The sequence below is a fragment of the Muntiacus reevesi genome, chromosome 14, assembly GCF_963930625.1.
Source record: "Muntiacus reevesi chromosome 14, mMunRee1.1, whole genome shotgun sequence".
In the NCBI taxonomy this organism is placed as follows: Eukaryota; Metazoa; Chordata; class Mammalia; order Artiodactyla; family Cervidae; genus Muntiacus; species Muntiacus reevesi.
The window spans coordinates 14,911,418-14,926,190 of NC_089262.1; the positions used below are offsets into that span (position 1 = coordinate 14,911,418).

A 14,773-nucleotide genomic window follows, 5' to 3' on the forward strand; every position below is an offset into this window, starting at 1 on the left:
TCTAGAGAACTCCAACACTGCTCACCTGGCTGTTCCATATGGGGGCTGTCACATGTGTAACCTTGAAAGTCTAGCTATCAAGTCACTGATTTCACGAAGTTTCTGTCTCAGGGAAAGCGACGACGAACAGGAACCTGCTGCTTGTTGAGCAAGGGTTCAAACACACTAGGTCTGAGCGAATCTATGGAGTCACCAATCAACACATTTTTTGACAGCAGCAGTGAAATAGACTGCAAGGGGTAAACTAGGAGGGCCATGAGACTGAGCTCCCAGCAGCCATGGGACAGAGTAACTTACTACGCAAACAACTGCTGGCCTCAGAATGATAAGGGGTGTTGGCACAGGTATTAAAAGGGTAGCAGTCCACTGGAGCACTGCTCCGCAATAAGATGGAACTCGTGATGCACACCACATGGATGGGTCTCAAGACAAGTGAGTGGAAAATGCCAATCCCAGAGAATTTGCACACTGATTGATTTATGCAACTGTCTCGAATGAGAAAGGTATGGAGAAGAACAGATTAGTGGTTACGAGGGACTGGGGGAAGGCTGGGACTGTTTCTCATGGGGTAGCAGGGAGCAAGGGAAAGTTCTGCATTATGGTTGTGCTGGTGGTTTCACCAATCTATAGATGTGGTAACATAACCTAGAATTATACATGCGCACATACAGATGAATGGATGTAAAAAATCTGAATGAGATCTGCAAACTGTACCCTGATGCTGGGAAAGACTGAGGGCAGGAGGAGAAGGGGCGACAGAGGATGAGATGGTTGGATGGCATCATCGACTCAATGGACATGAATTTGAGCAAACTCCGGGAGATGGTGAAGGACAAGGAGGCCCAGTGTGCTGCAGTCCATGAGGTTGCAAAGAGTCAGACACAACTGAGTGAGCAAACAACAGCAAAGCGTACCAACGACAATTTCCTGCTTTTGATTCCGTACTACTGTTACCTATTGTTATATAAGACATCACTCCCAAGAAAGCTGGGTGACAGGTACACAAGGCCTCTCTGGGCTATTCTGGCAACATCTGAGTCTAGACTGCAAAAAAACAAAACAAAGCATGCTGGAGTGAGACTATATGAAACAGACAGGGAGAAAGCAACAGATATAATTTACCTCAACATGTTCTCAAAACTTTAAAAAAATATGGCCTCCTTTTATCCTAGTGGAGAACAACAGTTAGTTTGATAACACAGTATAATAAACATGTTCTCTAGTGATCTAAGCAGAGGACTTTGGGAACACGAGGTAAAAGGCTAGGAGGGAGACCAACAAAAGCCTTAGGGCAGAGAGTACAGTTGGAAGTGAATATTCCCACCAGATGGAACAACACAACTTAGACAATGTGCATGTATGCTGTCGTGTCCGACTCTTTGTGAGCCCATGGACTGTAAGCCCACCAGAGGCTCATCTATCCATGGACTTCTCCAGGCAAGAAAACTGGAGTGAGTTGCCATTTCCTACTCCAAGTATAGATGATAAATCAATTCTAAGTGTCCACATCACACGGGGAGAGTTAGGATCCTAAATAGAATAAAATTGCAATACTGATAAACGTGTGCTTCCCCATCACCCAAACAGACAAAAAAAAAAAAAGCAATCAGGAATGGATATAAACAAAGAAGGGTGAAAAAAATTCTGGCAAGATCCAAATTTAAACTGTGGCCATACAGATGGTAAAGCATCTGCCTACAATGCGGGAGACCGGGGTTCAATCCCTGGGTCGGGAAGATCCATTTTTTCCTTCTCCTTCCCTGGAGAAGGAAATGGCGACCCACTCCAGTATCCTTGCCTGGAAAATCCCATGGATGGAGGATCCTGGCGGGCTACAGTCCATGGGGTCGCCAAGAGTCGGACACGACTGAGCAACCTCACTTCACTTCACTTCATAAGATCATGGCCATGGTACAAGAGTTCTCCACTAGAGCGATTCTGCACCCCCTTCCTGCCCAGGAAAGAAAGTGAAAGTGTGAGTCACTCAGTCATCTCGGACTCTTTGCAACCCCATGGACTGTAGCCCGCCAGGCTCCTCTGTCCATGGAATTCTCCAGGCAAGAATACCAGAGTCCAGAGCCAGTCCCTTTCTCCAGGGACTTTTCCTGACTCAGGGATCGAACCTGACTCTTCTGCATTGCAGGTGGATTCTTTACCGTCTGAGCCACCAGGAAAGGATCAGAGGCCAGGGATGCAACTCAACACCCTCCAAAGCACAGGACAGCCCCACGCTACTACAACTAACCCGGCTGAAATGTCAAGGGTGCTGAGGTTGAGAAGGCCTACAAAGAGGGTGCACTTGCCCACCTCTGAAAATCTGAGGCTGAAAACTACAGGAGGGCTGCACAAACCCTAAAAGAACAAACTGTGGGCGGAGACAGAAGCAGATCCACACGAAACGACAATGGTATACGCTGTAAAGGGTGGAGGGTCATGTCCACAAAGCATTCAACACTTCTATCTCGAAGTCCATGGAAAGATTTCCTGGGGGTAATTAATAAAAATAATAAGCCTTAGGACCTCCTTGGTGGTCCGGTGATTAGGAATCTGCCTGCCAAGGCAGGGGACCTGGGTTCAGTCCCTGCTCTGGGAAGATTCCACATGCCTCAGGGCAGCTAAGACTGTGAGCCACAGCTACTGAATCCCGCAAGCTCTAGAGCCTGCAGCTAGAGAAAGCCCATGCACAGAAACGAAGACCCAGCGCAGCCAAAGATAAATAAGTTTAAGAAATAATAATAAGCCTTAAAGTCACACACACACACCCCTCGACAGTGTTGCGTGTTACCTAAACCCCTACAGTTGGAACCACCCCCACACAGCTGTTACAGCCCAGGGTTAATTCACAAAGATTCTTACAATGCAAAGGAATGAGAACTCAAAGAAAAATTCATGCAAAAATTCCCCAAACAAATAGCCAACGGCTCCCCAGGCAGCATGAAGCCAGGACCCTGTGCATGCTTTGGTCTTAAATGAACATTAGGAACCACACTGGGATTTTCTGGGGTTGGATGTGGATAAACATCCCACTAGTAATTAACTGAGATAACGCCTCCCTCCTCCACTCTGGTTCAGAGAAGAACCCAACCCACCAGTAGACACAGAAATCAAGTATCACGTGTTTCCCCTGTGAAACAAGGCATGTCATCAAGACTCTAATAAGCCCCTGCTATCACAGGTACGTCATGACAGGCTGGTTCAGCTGTGCCTGCTCCAAGATGCACAGACACCTCTCAGAAAGCTTTTCTGCCAAACAGTCTAAGTAAACATGTGCAAACCCTATGAGCCAACAACTACACTCCCGGAAAATCTAACCTCAAGAAATAATCAGGCAAGCGTGCAATGAGCCGGGTGTAAGAATGTATGTGTGCTATTTTCTATAAGAGCAAGCACCGAGAAAAACACCTAAAATGGACATGTACATAGGGATGCGTGCCCAGGAAGACGGGCAGGACCACCGAGATCAGACACCCAGGACGCCTGCCTTGGACTGTAGGCTTTAGAGGAGAGCCCTGTACATCACAAAACGGGAAAAAGAGAAAAAAGAGATTAACAAACAGAAGTTCCTCAAATAAAGAGTGAAACCAATCTTTGGTGGAAAATTATTAATTCTGAACTTGCAGTAGCAGCGATCAGATCATTTGCTATAAACTCTTGCTTACTATAAATAATAGTAGCAAAAGCTTTCAAAACCCCAACGAACCTAATTTGGCCACCTCACTTTTTAAAAATTGTGGTGTTTTTTTTCTTAGAGAAAAATTTCTTCAAATAGAAACTATCAATACATGTGAAACATGCAACAAAATTGGTATTTTCAGGAAATGTAAGGAAATAAAAGCATTTACATGACTAGGAAGAAAGATTAACACATGCATAATCCCTTAATACATCTTTATATGTAAACTATTTTCTGGCCAAGATATGTTAAAATTTAGTCTCATCTAAAAACAGATTTTTAATGAATTACTTCTGCTTTCAGTTTGCTTTACAATATACACAAGATTGAAAAGTTTGAGGAATATTTTCAGAAACAGTGGCAATTCACAATACTATTTACATGACTCATAGAATAAAACTATAATACTGTGTACTTCTTGCACTATCAATAACCTATATCAGGTAACCTCATTCCTTCTTTTTAACCTAAATATTGCTATAGGAATTTTGACAGTACCAACAACTACTGTCTGCCTTAGAAAACCCAGCCCTCCCTAAACTGAAATGAACTTAAAGAAACACAATGACTCAAGAAAGGTCTTTACTTTAGTGTTACTGTCAGTAAAACAAGCTATTGTGAAAATCTTGACTGCAACCATATAATTAATGATTCTACTGAAACACGGGCAAGAAAAGCAGGTCTGTGGAAAATTTACTATGGAGCATATGTCTATTATTCATGCAAACATCACTTGTCCATCAACAGAACACCCACACACATGCCAACCATAATTATCTTTGTTCATCTTTGATGATCTGACTTTTGGCAAGAAAACCCATAGCTTTTTTTATTTTTTTCGTATTTTTTTTTTTATTACATCCCAATGAAGGTATATTTGTCAAGGCAAGAGATTAGAAGACACTTATTTACCAATTTGGAGGCTTGATTTACAACATATATTTAGAGATGTCATACAGGGTATGCATTCGTACTTTTATCCCTGGCCCTGAAAACGATAGGGGCTGCCTGCATACACGCAAGATTCTTAAGATCTAAAGCTTCTCTCAAGTAACTTTTAAGTGAAAAGCATTGCATATGTGCTTTCACAGAAACAGATACAGAGGCAAACAGAACACTAACATAAGACCGAGGAAGTTTTTAGCCTTTGTTCACGGCATTTTCTAAACATGGTACAAACTCTTGGCAGGATAAAGGGGGAAAAAAAGAATCTAAGAATGACACGGAAAAGTAATATACTGTATCTATGCTTATCAAGGCTTTTTTTTCTTAAGCAAGAATATTCCTAAATACTGATATATTTCTAATAACCCAATTTAAGTAAATGAAGCTGATAAACACAAAAATCAACAGTAGCACACACATAAGCATGCAACCTACTAGAAAAGCTTCTTTTAAAATAGACCTTTATTTTATTCTTGAAATTTTCTTTTTTAATACCTTTGTGAATGGAATTCCTTTCTTATTTACTTTCAGATAGTTCAATGCTAGCATAAAGAAATTATTATTTTTTGTATATTGATCCTGTATCTTGCAACCTTGCAAAACTCACTTATTAGTTCTAACATAATTGAATACATACATACATATATACAATCTTAGGATTATCTATATGAAAAGAAAGTGAAAGTCGCTCAGTCGTGTCTGACTCTTTGCAACCCCATGGACTGTACCCTGTCAGGTCCCTCTGTCCATGGAATTCTCCAGGCCAGAATACTGGAGTGGGTTGCCATTCCCTTCTCCAGGGGATCTTCCCAACCCAGGGACTGAACCCAGGTCTCCTGCACAGCAGGCGGATTCTTTACCAACTGAGCCACCAGGGAAGCCCCCTAGGATTATCTACATATAAAAGTATAAAAGCTTTTCATTTCTTTTCCTTGCCTTATCACACTGGCTGGTTTTAACAAAGCAGACAGCATAAGTACAGATGCTACAAAGAGGTACTTCTATCTCTCTCCACAACACACATCACTGTCAATGGATACTGCTTACAGGTTATTAACTGAAAGCAAATGACACAGAAGAACTGCGGGATTCTTGTGGAACCCAGTATTAGGTAAGAGGCCAAGTGAAAAAGCTACTGTCCACGCCACCATTCAAACCTCATCTTACCTTGCCCTTTAATCACTTACAGGTAGTCAAGATAAATATTCCATCCCCAAAGCACAAAAATTCAACTTTACCTACCTTTTCTACTATAAATCTCTTTTAAAAAAAATAATTAACATAATGTTAAATGCCTGTATACAGAAGCAATTTTCATCCCGGAAGAATGGATCCTAAATTTGGGGGGAAGGTAAAACTATGAAATAAATGCCTAACTGCCATCTGGTCATCTCCTGCTCTGGCCATGTTTCAACAGATGCGTCATGGCTTTGCCACAAGGACTCTGACACTTTTTCCTATAACTGGCACAGTCAGATGATGTGATGTCATGCAACATGAGAGGGTAGGTTTAAATTGGGAGTTTTGTACATTAAGCCTGGCAGACAGATTTTCCGAACAGCTCTTAGCAAAGCAGAAAAATGTTTTATTCAAGGATGCTCTTTGGAAAACGTTCCACTCCACTGTCAATGATCAGTCCCCTCACAAGCATTCATAAGCTAACAAGTAAAACAACAGACACAGAGGCAGTCTGGAAAGTAGCCAGACTCTCTAATCGAAAGAAGATTCCATCAGAAAACCTCCAAGAGGAACTGATAACTTGAGAGTTAGAACTGAGGAGACAAATGAGTTCTACCCTTTCTTTTAATTAAAAAAAGAAAAAAAAAGAAAAGAAACTCCTCAAAACTCTAGTTTTCTAAGTGCTTATCATCTAAATCTCCCTACCATCCTCATGAGCTTGGGGCCTGCAGCTTTAGAAGCTACATTTTATGAGGATACACATCCTTCCTGAGAAAAAAAGCACATCAAATAAAAATTAGGGGCATGCTCAAAAGCCGATGAACATTTTCCTGCTGGGTTTGCAGAGTTTCTGGGGGGTATGGGTCACTTGTTTTCCCAAGCCTCTAAGCAGTTTTCAACTCAAAACTTATTTACTAACTGCCTAAAGTTGAAGGTACATCATCAAAGAAACAGTGATGCAAGCATAACACAAATGACACCAACAGGAAAGGAAAGTATGGCAGTGAAGAGCCCAGAGGCCCTGGAGACAGCCTGTCTGGGTTCAAAGCCTGGCCATCGCTGTGTGACCTTGGGCTAATTACTCAACCTCTCTGTGCCTCATTTTCCTCACTGATGGAGCCCTACTCATAAGGTTATTACTTACTTACTGGACGAATTACTGAATGTAAAGTGTTCAGAAACATGCCTGGCACATAGCACTCAATAAACTGCAGAAGTACTTTTCACTGTCTTCAAAGAAGAATTATAAAACGCTTCATAATCAAAAGGAAAAGTTAGAACCATCTCCCCTCCTGACATTAAAGAAAAGAATTTGTACTTAAGAGGAAAATAACAGCTACACAGGATAGCATCCCATGGTAGAGGACTTTTGAGTGCAAACAAGGTGATAAAACTTCTAAATCAAATATTTAACTTTTCAAGACTACGCATTTGAGAAAGAAGAAAAAAATCAAAGCCTTAAAAGAGGGTAAACTCCTAACAGTTCAGTTCACTTGCTCAGTTGTGTCTGACTCTTTGTGACCCCATGATCCGAAGCACGCCAGGCCTCCCTGTCCATCACCAACTCCCAGAGTCCACCTAAACGCATGTCCATTGTGTCAGTGATGCCATCCAACCATCTCATCCTCTGTCGTCCCCTTCTCCTCCTGCCCTCAATCTTTCCCAGCATCAGGGTCTTTCCCAATGAGTCAGTTCTTCGCATCAGGTAGCCAAAGGATTGGAGTTTCAGCTTCAACATCAGTCCTTCCAATGAACACTCAGGTCCTAACACAACCAGGACAGGAAGAAATAGAGCCAAGTCCACAGGAAAGAGAGGAGTGACCATGAACTAGACCTGTGGGGATGGTTCCAAAAAGGAGCTAGACAGCAGGACATCAGATGGGCAGAGAGGACAGGACAGACAAAGCTACGGTGAAGGCCGGGTAATAGATCCTGTGGAATCCAACTCACAGAGGGGAAAAGAATAAAGAGTTGCCAAAGCAGGAAGTCTTGGACACCAGACTAAGAAGGTGAACTTGACTTTATAAGCAATGTAGACATGTTTCTGACAGAATTCTGGAACATCAGCCAGACATGTATTAGTCCAAAGGGAGAAAATAAATGCAGTCCAATACCAGAAATGACACTGGAGACAGCCCCAAAGCCAAGATTTCCCTGCCCCATTGAGGACTGGAGTTTCAGTCACCATCAGACACCACTTGTTCTTAATTTTCAAGTTATTCTAACCTCGTATTATTACTCACCTACCAAGTGCCAAGTGCCTTGTAAATCTTATCTTGAATTCCCTTAATAGCCATGCAAGGTCAACACTATTATGCTCACTTATAGACAACAGAACTTGGGCACACTCTGGGAGAGAGTGAGGAACAGGGAGGCCTGGCATGTTGCAGTCCATGGAGTCTAAGAGAGTCGGGACACGATTTAGCGACTAAACAACAACACAGACAGAGAGATGAAGCCCTGGAAGGTCAGATAACCTGTCTGAGAGCCTGTAAGTGCGGAGCGGGTGTGCAGCCAAGCTCCCAAAGCCCATATCTTTTCTACTCTTAGTGATGAGGTGCTTTCATCCAACCTAGGGGCATGGCAGGCCCCAGGAGTGAGGCCCAGCTTCCCGCAGACTTCCCAGACGGCTCCCGCTTGAGTGCACGTGTGTGTTAGTTTCATCTCCAACTCTCTGCGACCCCATGGACTGCAGCCCACCAGGCTCCTCTGTCCATGGGATTCTTCAGGCAAGAGTACTGGAGTGGGTTGCCATTTCCTTCTCCAGGGGACCTTCCCGAGCCTGGGATGGAACCTGGTCTCCTGCATTGCAGGCAGATTCTCTACCATCTGAGCCACCAGGGAAGCTGGAGTACTCCCTGCAAATCAATGACCTGAGAGCAGTTACCCCGAATGTAAAACTTTGAAACCCATTTATAAGATGGTATCCTACGTCCCCCTGCCCAGTCTCCACAGAAGAGCACGTTCAAGGTGCCTGTCCTTAAAGGTGACCCCACTTTAAAGGCTGCTGGAAAAGCAAACACACCGCCCTCTCTCTGTCCGGCTCTGGTTAAACAGTGCCCGCCCCGCCTACGCTGCTCGGGGCCTGACCTGGGGAGAGGTGAGCGCCATCGGACCAGGGCTCCCAGCTCACCGCTGCTCCTGCGGCTTTGCTGTTCCCAGCCTGGTGGGGCACTGAGACTTCCCCGGCGGTCCAGTGGCTAAGACTCTGCACTCCCAATGCAAGGGACCTGGGTTCAATCCCTGATCAGGGAACTAGATCCCGAATGCTGCAACTAAAGATTCTGCATGCCCCGACTGAGATCCCATATGCCTCAACTGAGATCTGGTGCAGCCAAATAATATTTTTTTTTCATTTTTAAAAAATTAAAAGAAAGGGCAGGGCACTGTGACTTCACTGCGAGACAAGAAGACACCAGGGAATGCTCTGATTTCATTTTACAGTCGTCAAAGGGGTCACCTGCAGCATGCAGTGGGACAAGGAAGCCCTGACTGCTTGCCTTTGCCCTTGAGGGATGATGCGGGGGGGGGGGGGAGCTGCCAAAAATGAGAGTCTTCAGTTTTGTTTTGCTTTTGTACCAAGACAAAAAAAAAAAAAAACAAACAACCAATAAGATGCAGGAAAAAAAAAAAAAAGGCAGGGGAGAAATAGGCTCAAGAACTCGTTCCAGTTTAAAACAACTATTTGAGTTCCAGGAAACAACCAAACCTAAGACTCCCTTCCAAATTAAGTGGAAATAAGGAAGATGCTTCCACTTAACACCTTAAGAGGTGGGTTTGTTCCCGCCCAGGCTGAACCAGACTGAGAAGGAGGTACAGCTGGAATGTTTTCCACTGACAATGTAATCCTTAAAACATCAATGCCTGCTTTATGTGTTTATGAGTATCTCACTTGTGTACGTTTTACATATTCTGAAAATCAAAGTGTTCACATGTGTCCCATTAATAACCCTGAGAAGATCTTTCACTTGATCAGCAATGATGCCACACCTGTTCCTACAACAGAAGACAGAGAAGTCCAGCTCGTTTAAGGTCCAGCCAGCACTGACTGGCCTTTCCAGTATTGTAGGCACTCTAACCAGCCCTGGAGGAAAAGAGCAGCCACTTCAAAACATCAACACATCTGCATGGTAGTCGTGCCACTTTTCTGAGTTGAGCCTTTTCACTTTTAAAAGTACATCTGGTTTCAGACATACGTAACCTTAGGTTCTTCCTGAGGTCAACTTTTGAACAGCTTACCTCTAAACGTTGAAAAGGCAAATTTCCCAGAAGTGTACACACAGTTCACTCGCGAGAAGTCAGAAAGATCTAAGACACAGCATGAAGAGATGGAAACGCAGTTGGGGAGCCTGGAGCCCTGAGTTTCTCCAACCCGTGGGTACACTGTGAAGTCCGGAGCCGTCAGCTGCTGGGCACAAACCTCATGGGCTTCTAGTTGAGCGGCAGACCGATGCTACTTAGAGCAGACAAGAAGGCTGTGTCTGCAACACACAAGGAATTAATTCCACAAGGACCTGATCCAGGGGTCTAGCTCAGTGATTCTCAATTGAGAGTGATTTTGCCCCCCATGGCTCATCTGGCATCATCTGAAGACACTTCGGTTGTCAAGACTTGTGGATGCTACTGATATCTAGTGAGTCGAGACCAGGGAGGCTGCTCAACACCCCACGATATACAGGACAGATTCCCCCCATCAAAGGACTGACTGACCCAGAATGTCAATGGTACCCAGCTTGAGAAACTCTCACTCTAAATGGCAGCTGCTAGTCACAAGGAGCTCTTGTTTCCTTGCTATTTGGCCCTTCACACAGAAAGCTAATACATGCGACATAATTTTTTTTTCCAATTGTTAACATTAGCTTCAAACTGCTGTCTGACAAGCAACAAGTTATTATGCCTAAATCACAAAGGGAAAAGGTACCAAAGAACAGGACATCACTTGGCAACACAAGAGGCCCTTCAAATCTGCTGTCCTTGGAAATATATCACTTCCACACTTACTCTTCCTGCTCTAACAGGATGTTCTTCGCTGGACAATTTCACAAAAGCGTGCTCTAAGATACTTAAGAGAGACAGGGTCTACGGTAGATGAGTGTGTCCCCAAAGAACACAACACTGCAGAGCCAGTCTGGCCCTGCTGACTTCCCATCCAAAGTAACTATGGTTAGGGGAGGAACTCTGATTAGAAATGAATACTGACTAGAAATCAATTAATCAGAAATTTCTAATTAGAAATTAACATTGCAATACAAATACATGACAAGAGTAAAAGTATAACTTTAAGCCCATAAAAATTTCCCCTAGCTACTAAAATCACCAGCAACAGAGGATATAGGCCGTGGGTTCTGTAACCACCTCTTCAACCTTGGGTTAAGACTTTTCACCTAGGACAGGCAGGGAATGGAGAAGTTGATCACTGCAGGCCAAATTCAATATTATGTTAATCGTGGATATAAAATCCAACAACCAGGTCTTCTTACACTGGACAAAAGCATATTGTAAGGAGAGAGTCATTTCCAAGTCCAAGGGTAGGATCCAAGGCAGGAGGCTGCAGCTGTTGCACGTTATCCTGCAGTTCTCCCCACGTGCACTAGGGGGCAGAGTTCTTCCAAAGGGGAGGTCACTAGCCTCCTCCGCGGTCCACAGACAAGCTTCATGGGGACCCGGACCCCAACAAATCGAACACAAATTCTGTGTCTCATCAAATTTCCTAAGAGATTAACAACACAAAAACAAGATAAGGGCCTCCTTCCTGCCACCAAAAAAAAAAAAAGTTAAGAATTAGTGTCCCGCAGGCAGAGCCTCAGGTTTTCTTACAGATGAAAGCAATTAAACATAGCCCGCTGGTCTTTCATCACTGGTTAACCTGCAACTCCTGCAGAACGTTCTGGTGCCTTCTTACAGGCATGAAAACAAAGGTCTATGGATTAGGAAACGCTAGCCTCACAATTATAGTGTTCATTTTTTTTTTAAGTAGAAATATGCATTAATGAATGATTAATTACTTTCCAATTCGCTTTTCATCATGAATGTAGGCATCACACGTGAGAAGCCACTTTTGGGGGGGGGGGGAATGGATATTACTATTACACAAGAATATACCACTTTGGCCATTATAGACTATTTATATTACGGTAAGTGGGCACCTGGAAAGTACAATGCCTTGAAATAATAAATCCAATTAACTCTGATAAAGCCAGATAACCAACACAGAGGCAAACCCTCACCAATCTAAATTGCTGGAAGGTTCCAAAACTGTCCTGGGTTTACAAATCATCCCCTGGCTTTCAATGAAAGTCACATCAGACTTCTTAAGCTAACTAAGTTTACTTTGAGCCACTTCAAACCTCAAACTTAAATAGAATTTGTTAAATAAACACAACCAAGAAAGGATAGGGAGCCAAGAAACCACAGTAACGCTCGATCCCAGGGAAAAAAGAAAAAAAAAAAAAAAAAGGTTCTCAAGTCAAGGGTTTCAAGTAACCGTGGTGTCCCGCCCTCAATGACCCTAAAAGGAACATCAGTTCCATCTCTCAAAATAACCAAAGTGCGCCCTAAACGATTTTCTTTACATTCGAATTCAAAATCTGCCAAGGACAGTCAGCACAAACATGTGATCTTTTGATCTCACGCTCTGGAATGATCTCAAAGCCTGAAGGAGCACTTCTTGGGGAGCACTGCAAACTACACTCCAAAGGTCCGACGGGCGGAGAACTCAAGTCAGCGACTGAACGCTCGCCGCCCCCTTCTCACACTTCATTAAGCGTCCCCTCTGGAAGCGTTTGCGTCCCTCTCACAGGAAGCCGGCACGTTTTGCAAAGGAAATACCAGACCAGACCTTTCTTGGAGAAAAGGCACGTCCCCGATGAGCCTTTTCATGGGGTTTCCCGCACCCCGGCAGCGGGGCGGGCAGCCCTCCCGTCAGGGCCCCTCGTCCGCCCGCTCACCTCGCCCGGGGCGCCGCGGGACAGCCGGTGAGCCAGCCGCCCCTGCGCCAGGACGCTCACCTTCGCGGCATCCCGGAGCCAAACGAGAGCGCGGGACAAAATAAAAACCCAGCCCGGCTTACTCAGCCATGAGACTCACCCCCGCCCCCCGGGGCTCGATTTCTGGCGACTCCCCGAAAGTTTCGCCCTCTCGGGCTTAGCGCGCGCGGTAGCGGGTGTGCGCGCGGCGCCGGGGGCGCATCTCTTCCCTCCCCGGAGGCCAGGTCCCCGGCAGGAAGGGAGCCCGCGCCCGCCCTCCCGGCCGCGAGCTCACTCACCTCGGGGAAGAAGTTGTCCATTGTTCCCCGTGCGCTCCCCAACTTGCCCGAGTCCGGCTCGCAGCTCTCGCGGAAGTCAATGCAGCCCAAGGTCCGGGGGAACCATGCGTGTCAAGGCGCGACTCCCAGAAACTCGAGCCCGCGGGGCTCCCCCGCTGCCATCTCCGTCTCCCACTTCTCGGCTTTCGCACCTTTTGTTTGCCCAAACCCCAGACTCCTAACGCATCCGTCCCAACTGCAGCCTTTGTCTCCTCGGGCTCCAAGTTCCTCACTCCTGGGCGCAGCGCTCGCGAGCGGAGAACAGCTGGTGGCACATTCTTCCCCGGGGTTGGGGGAGGGCGGCGGGGGGCGGCTGGGGAGCGCGCCCCGCTCCCTCTGCACTCCGGCCCGAGGCGCTCAGGGCGGGCAGGAGCACAGCGGCCGCAGAGGTGGTTCTCCCAGCTCGAGCGCCGCGGCGGTGAGGATTCGGCGCCCGGAGCTCACCGGCTCACAGTCACACCGAGACTCGCGGACCGGGGCGCACGGCCCGCCCCGCCCTCTCGTCCGGGCCCGCCCACTCGCTCGTCTCGCCCCGCCCAGTACCGAGCCCCGCCCACCCAGCCGGCCCACCCGAGGCTCGTTGGCCACGCCCTGCCCCTCCGGGAGCCCCGCCCTCAGCCCGCCCCTACCCGCGCTTCCGCCAGGTTAGGCCTCGCCCGGCCGGCGCGCCCCGCCCCCAACCTCGCCCAGGCCCCGCCCACTCCGCGCCTCCGACCGCCGCGGGCTCCGAGGCTCGGAGGCGGGCTGGGCCAGAGCGGCTTGCGGACTACCTCTCCGCCTCCTCCCTTCCCCACCGCGGGGAGGGCGGGGGGAAGTTGACTCCCTTCTGGCGATAGAGACCTAATAGTCCCCGAGGAGGAGGAGGGGCCGGGGGGTTTGTGTGTGTGTGTGCCTTTGATCTTCAGCAGACCCTGGAAGCGGCTCAGCGCGGATCTCATTAATGCAGCTCGGCAGATGAGCGACCCCGGGGACGGAAGCGCGATCCGGGGAGCTGCCCCGGCTGTTGGGCCAGATCAAAGCCGAGAACGGAGGCTGATCAGAATTTCTGGAAGCCTCCTACCCGTGTGGAGTTTCTGTCCTGCACTCAGGTTACAAGAAGTTTTCCTCGCGGCGGGAAAATTCAGTTTTGTAAACTGGAAGAGGACGTGGCCAATTACACCTTAAAAAAAAATGGAACCCTTTTCCCGGACCCAAAGGAAGCAGGTAGCCAAATGGAAGCGGGTGAAGGCTCAAACCCTCCCACCACCATACCGAGTCCTCGGTTCTGTGGGGCAACTCCTTAAACTTTAGCGTGCACAGAAATCACCTGCGCATCTGATTAAAATACAGATTGGAATTGATGAGGGTAAGCGCTGATAATCTTGCATTTCCAGCAAGTTTCAGCTGCCTTGTGCTGTACCGCAAACTGGAACCTGTCTGTAACAGAGAAAATGAGAGCAAAGGTTTAAAAACTTTTGTAGCAATATAGAAAACACCACGACATAGAAGCACGTGATTGGTGGACTGTTTGAACTGAGAATAAACCAGTTTGGGTGTTGTCAGACTTCTGGTGAGTCATAGCTGGCACAGCAGGGGTTTCTATTGGTACCTGGCAGATTGGGAACAAAAACGACTGGTTCCTAACCACAGGTGGTTTGAGAAACTCTCTCTAGGGGTTTTGGCAACTGCTCATC

At 46.5% G+C, this 14,773-nt stretch overlaps 1 protein-coding gene across 1 annotated transcript in view; it reads right to left on the minus strand.

Moving 5' to 3' along the window:
* MYO10 (myosin X) overlaps positions 1 to 13,576 on the minus strand; it is a 258,106-nt gene extending 244,530 nt beyond the window's left edge. The window contains exon 1 of the mRNA XM_065905787.1: positions 13,062 to 13,576. Coding sequence (XP_065761859.1) covers positions 13,062 to 13,082 — 21 coding nt within the window. The 5' untranslated portion in view covers positions 13,083 to 13,576. The remainder of the gene's footprint in view (positions 1 to 13,061) is intronic.
* Between the last annotated feature and the right edge of the window lie 1,197 nt (positions 13,577 to 14,773).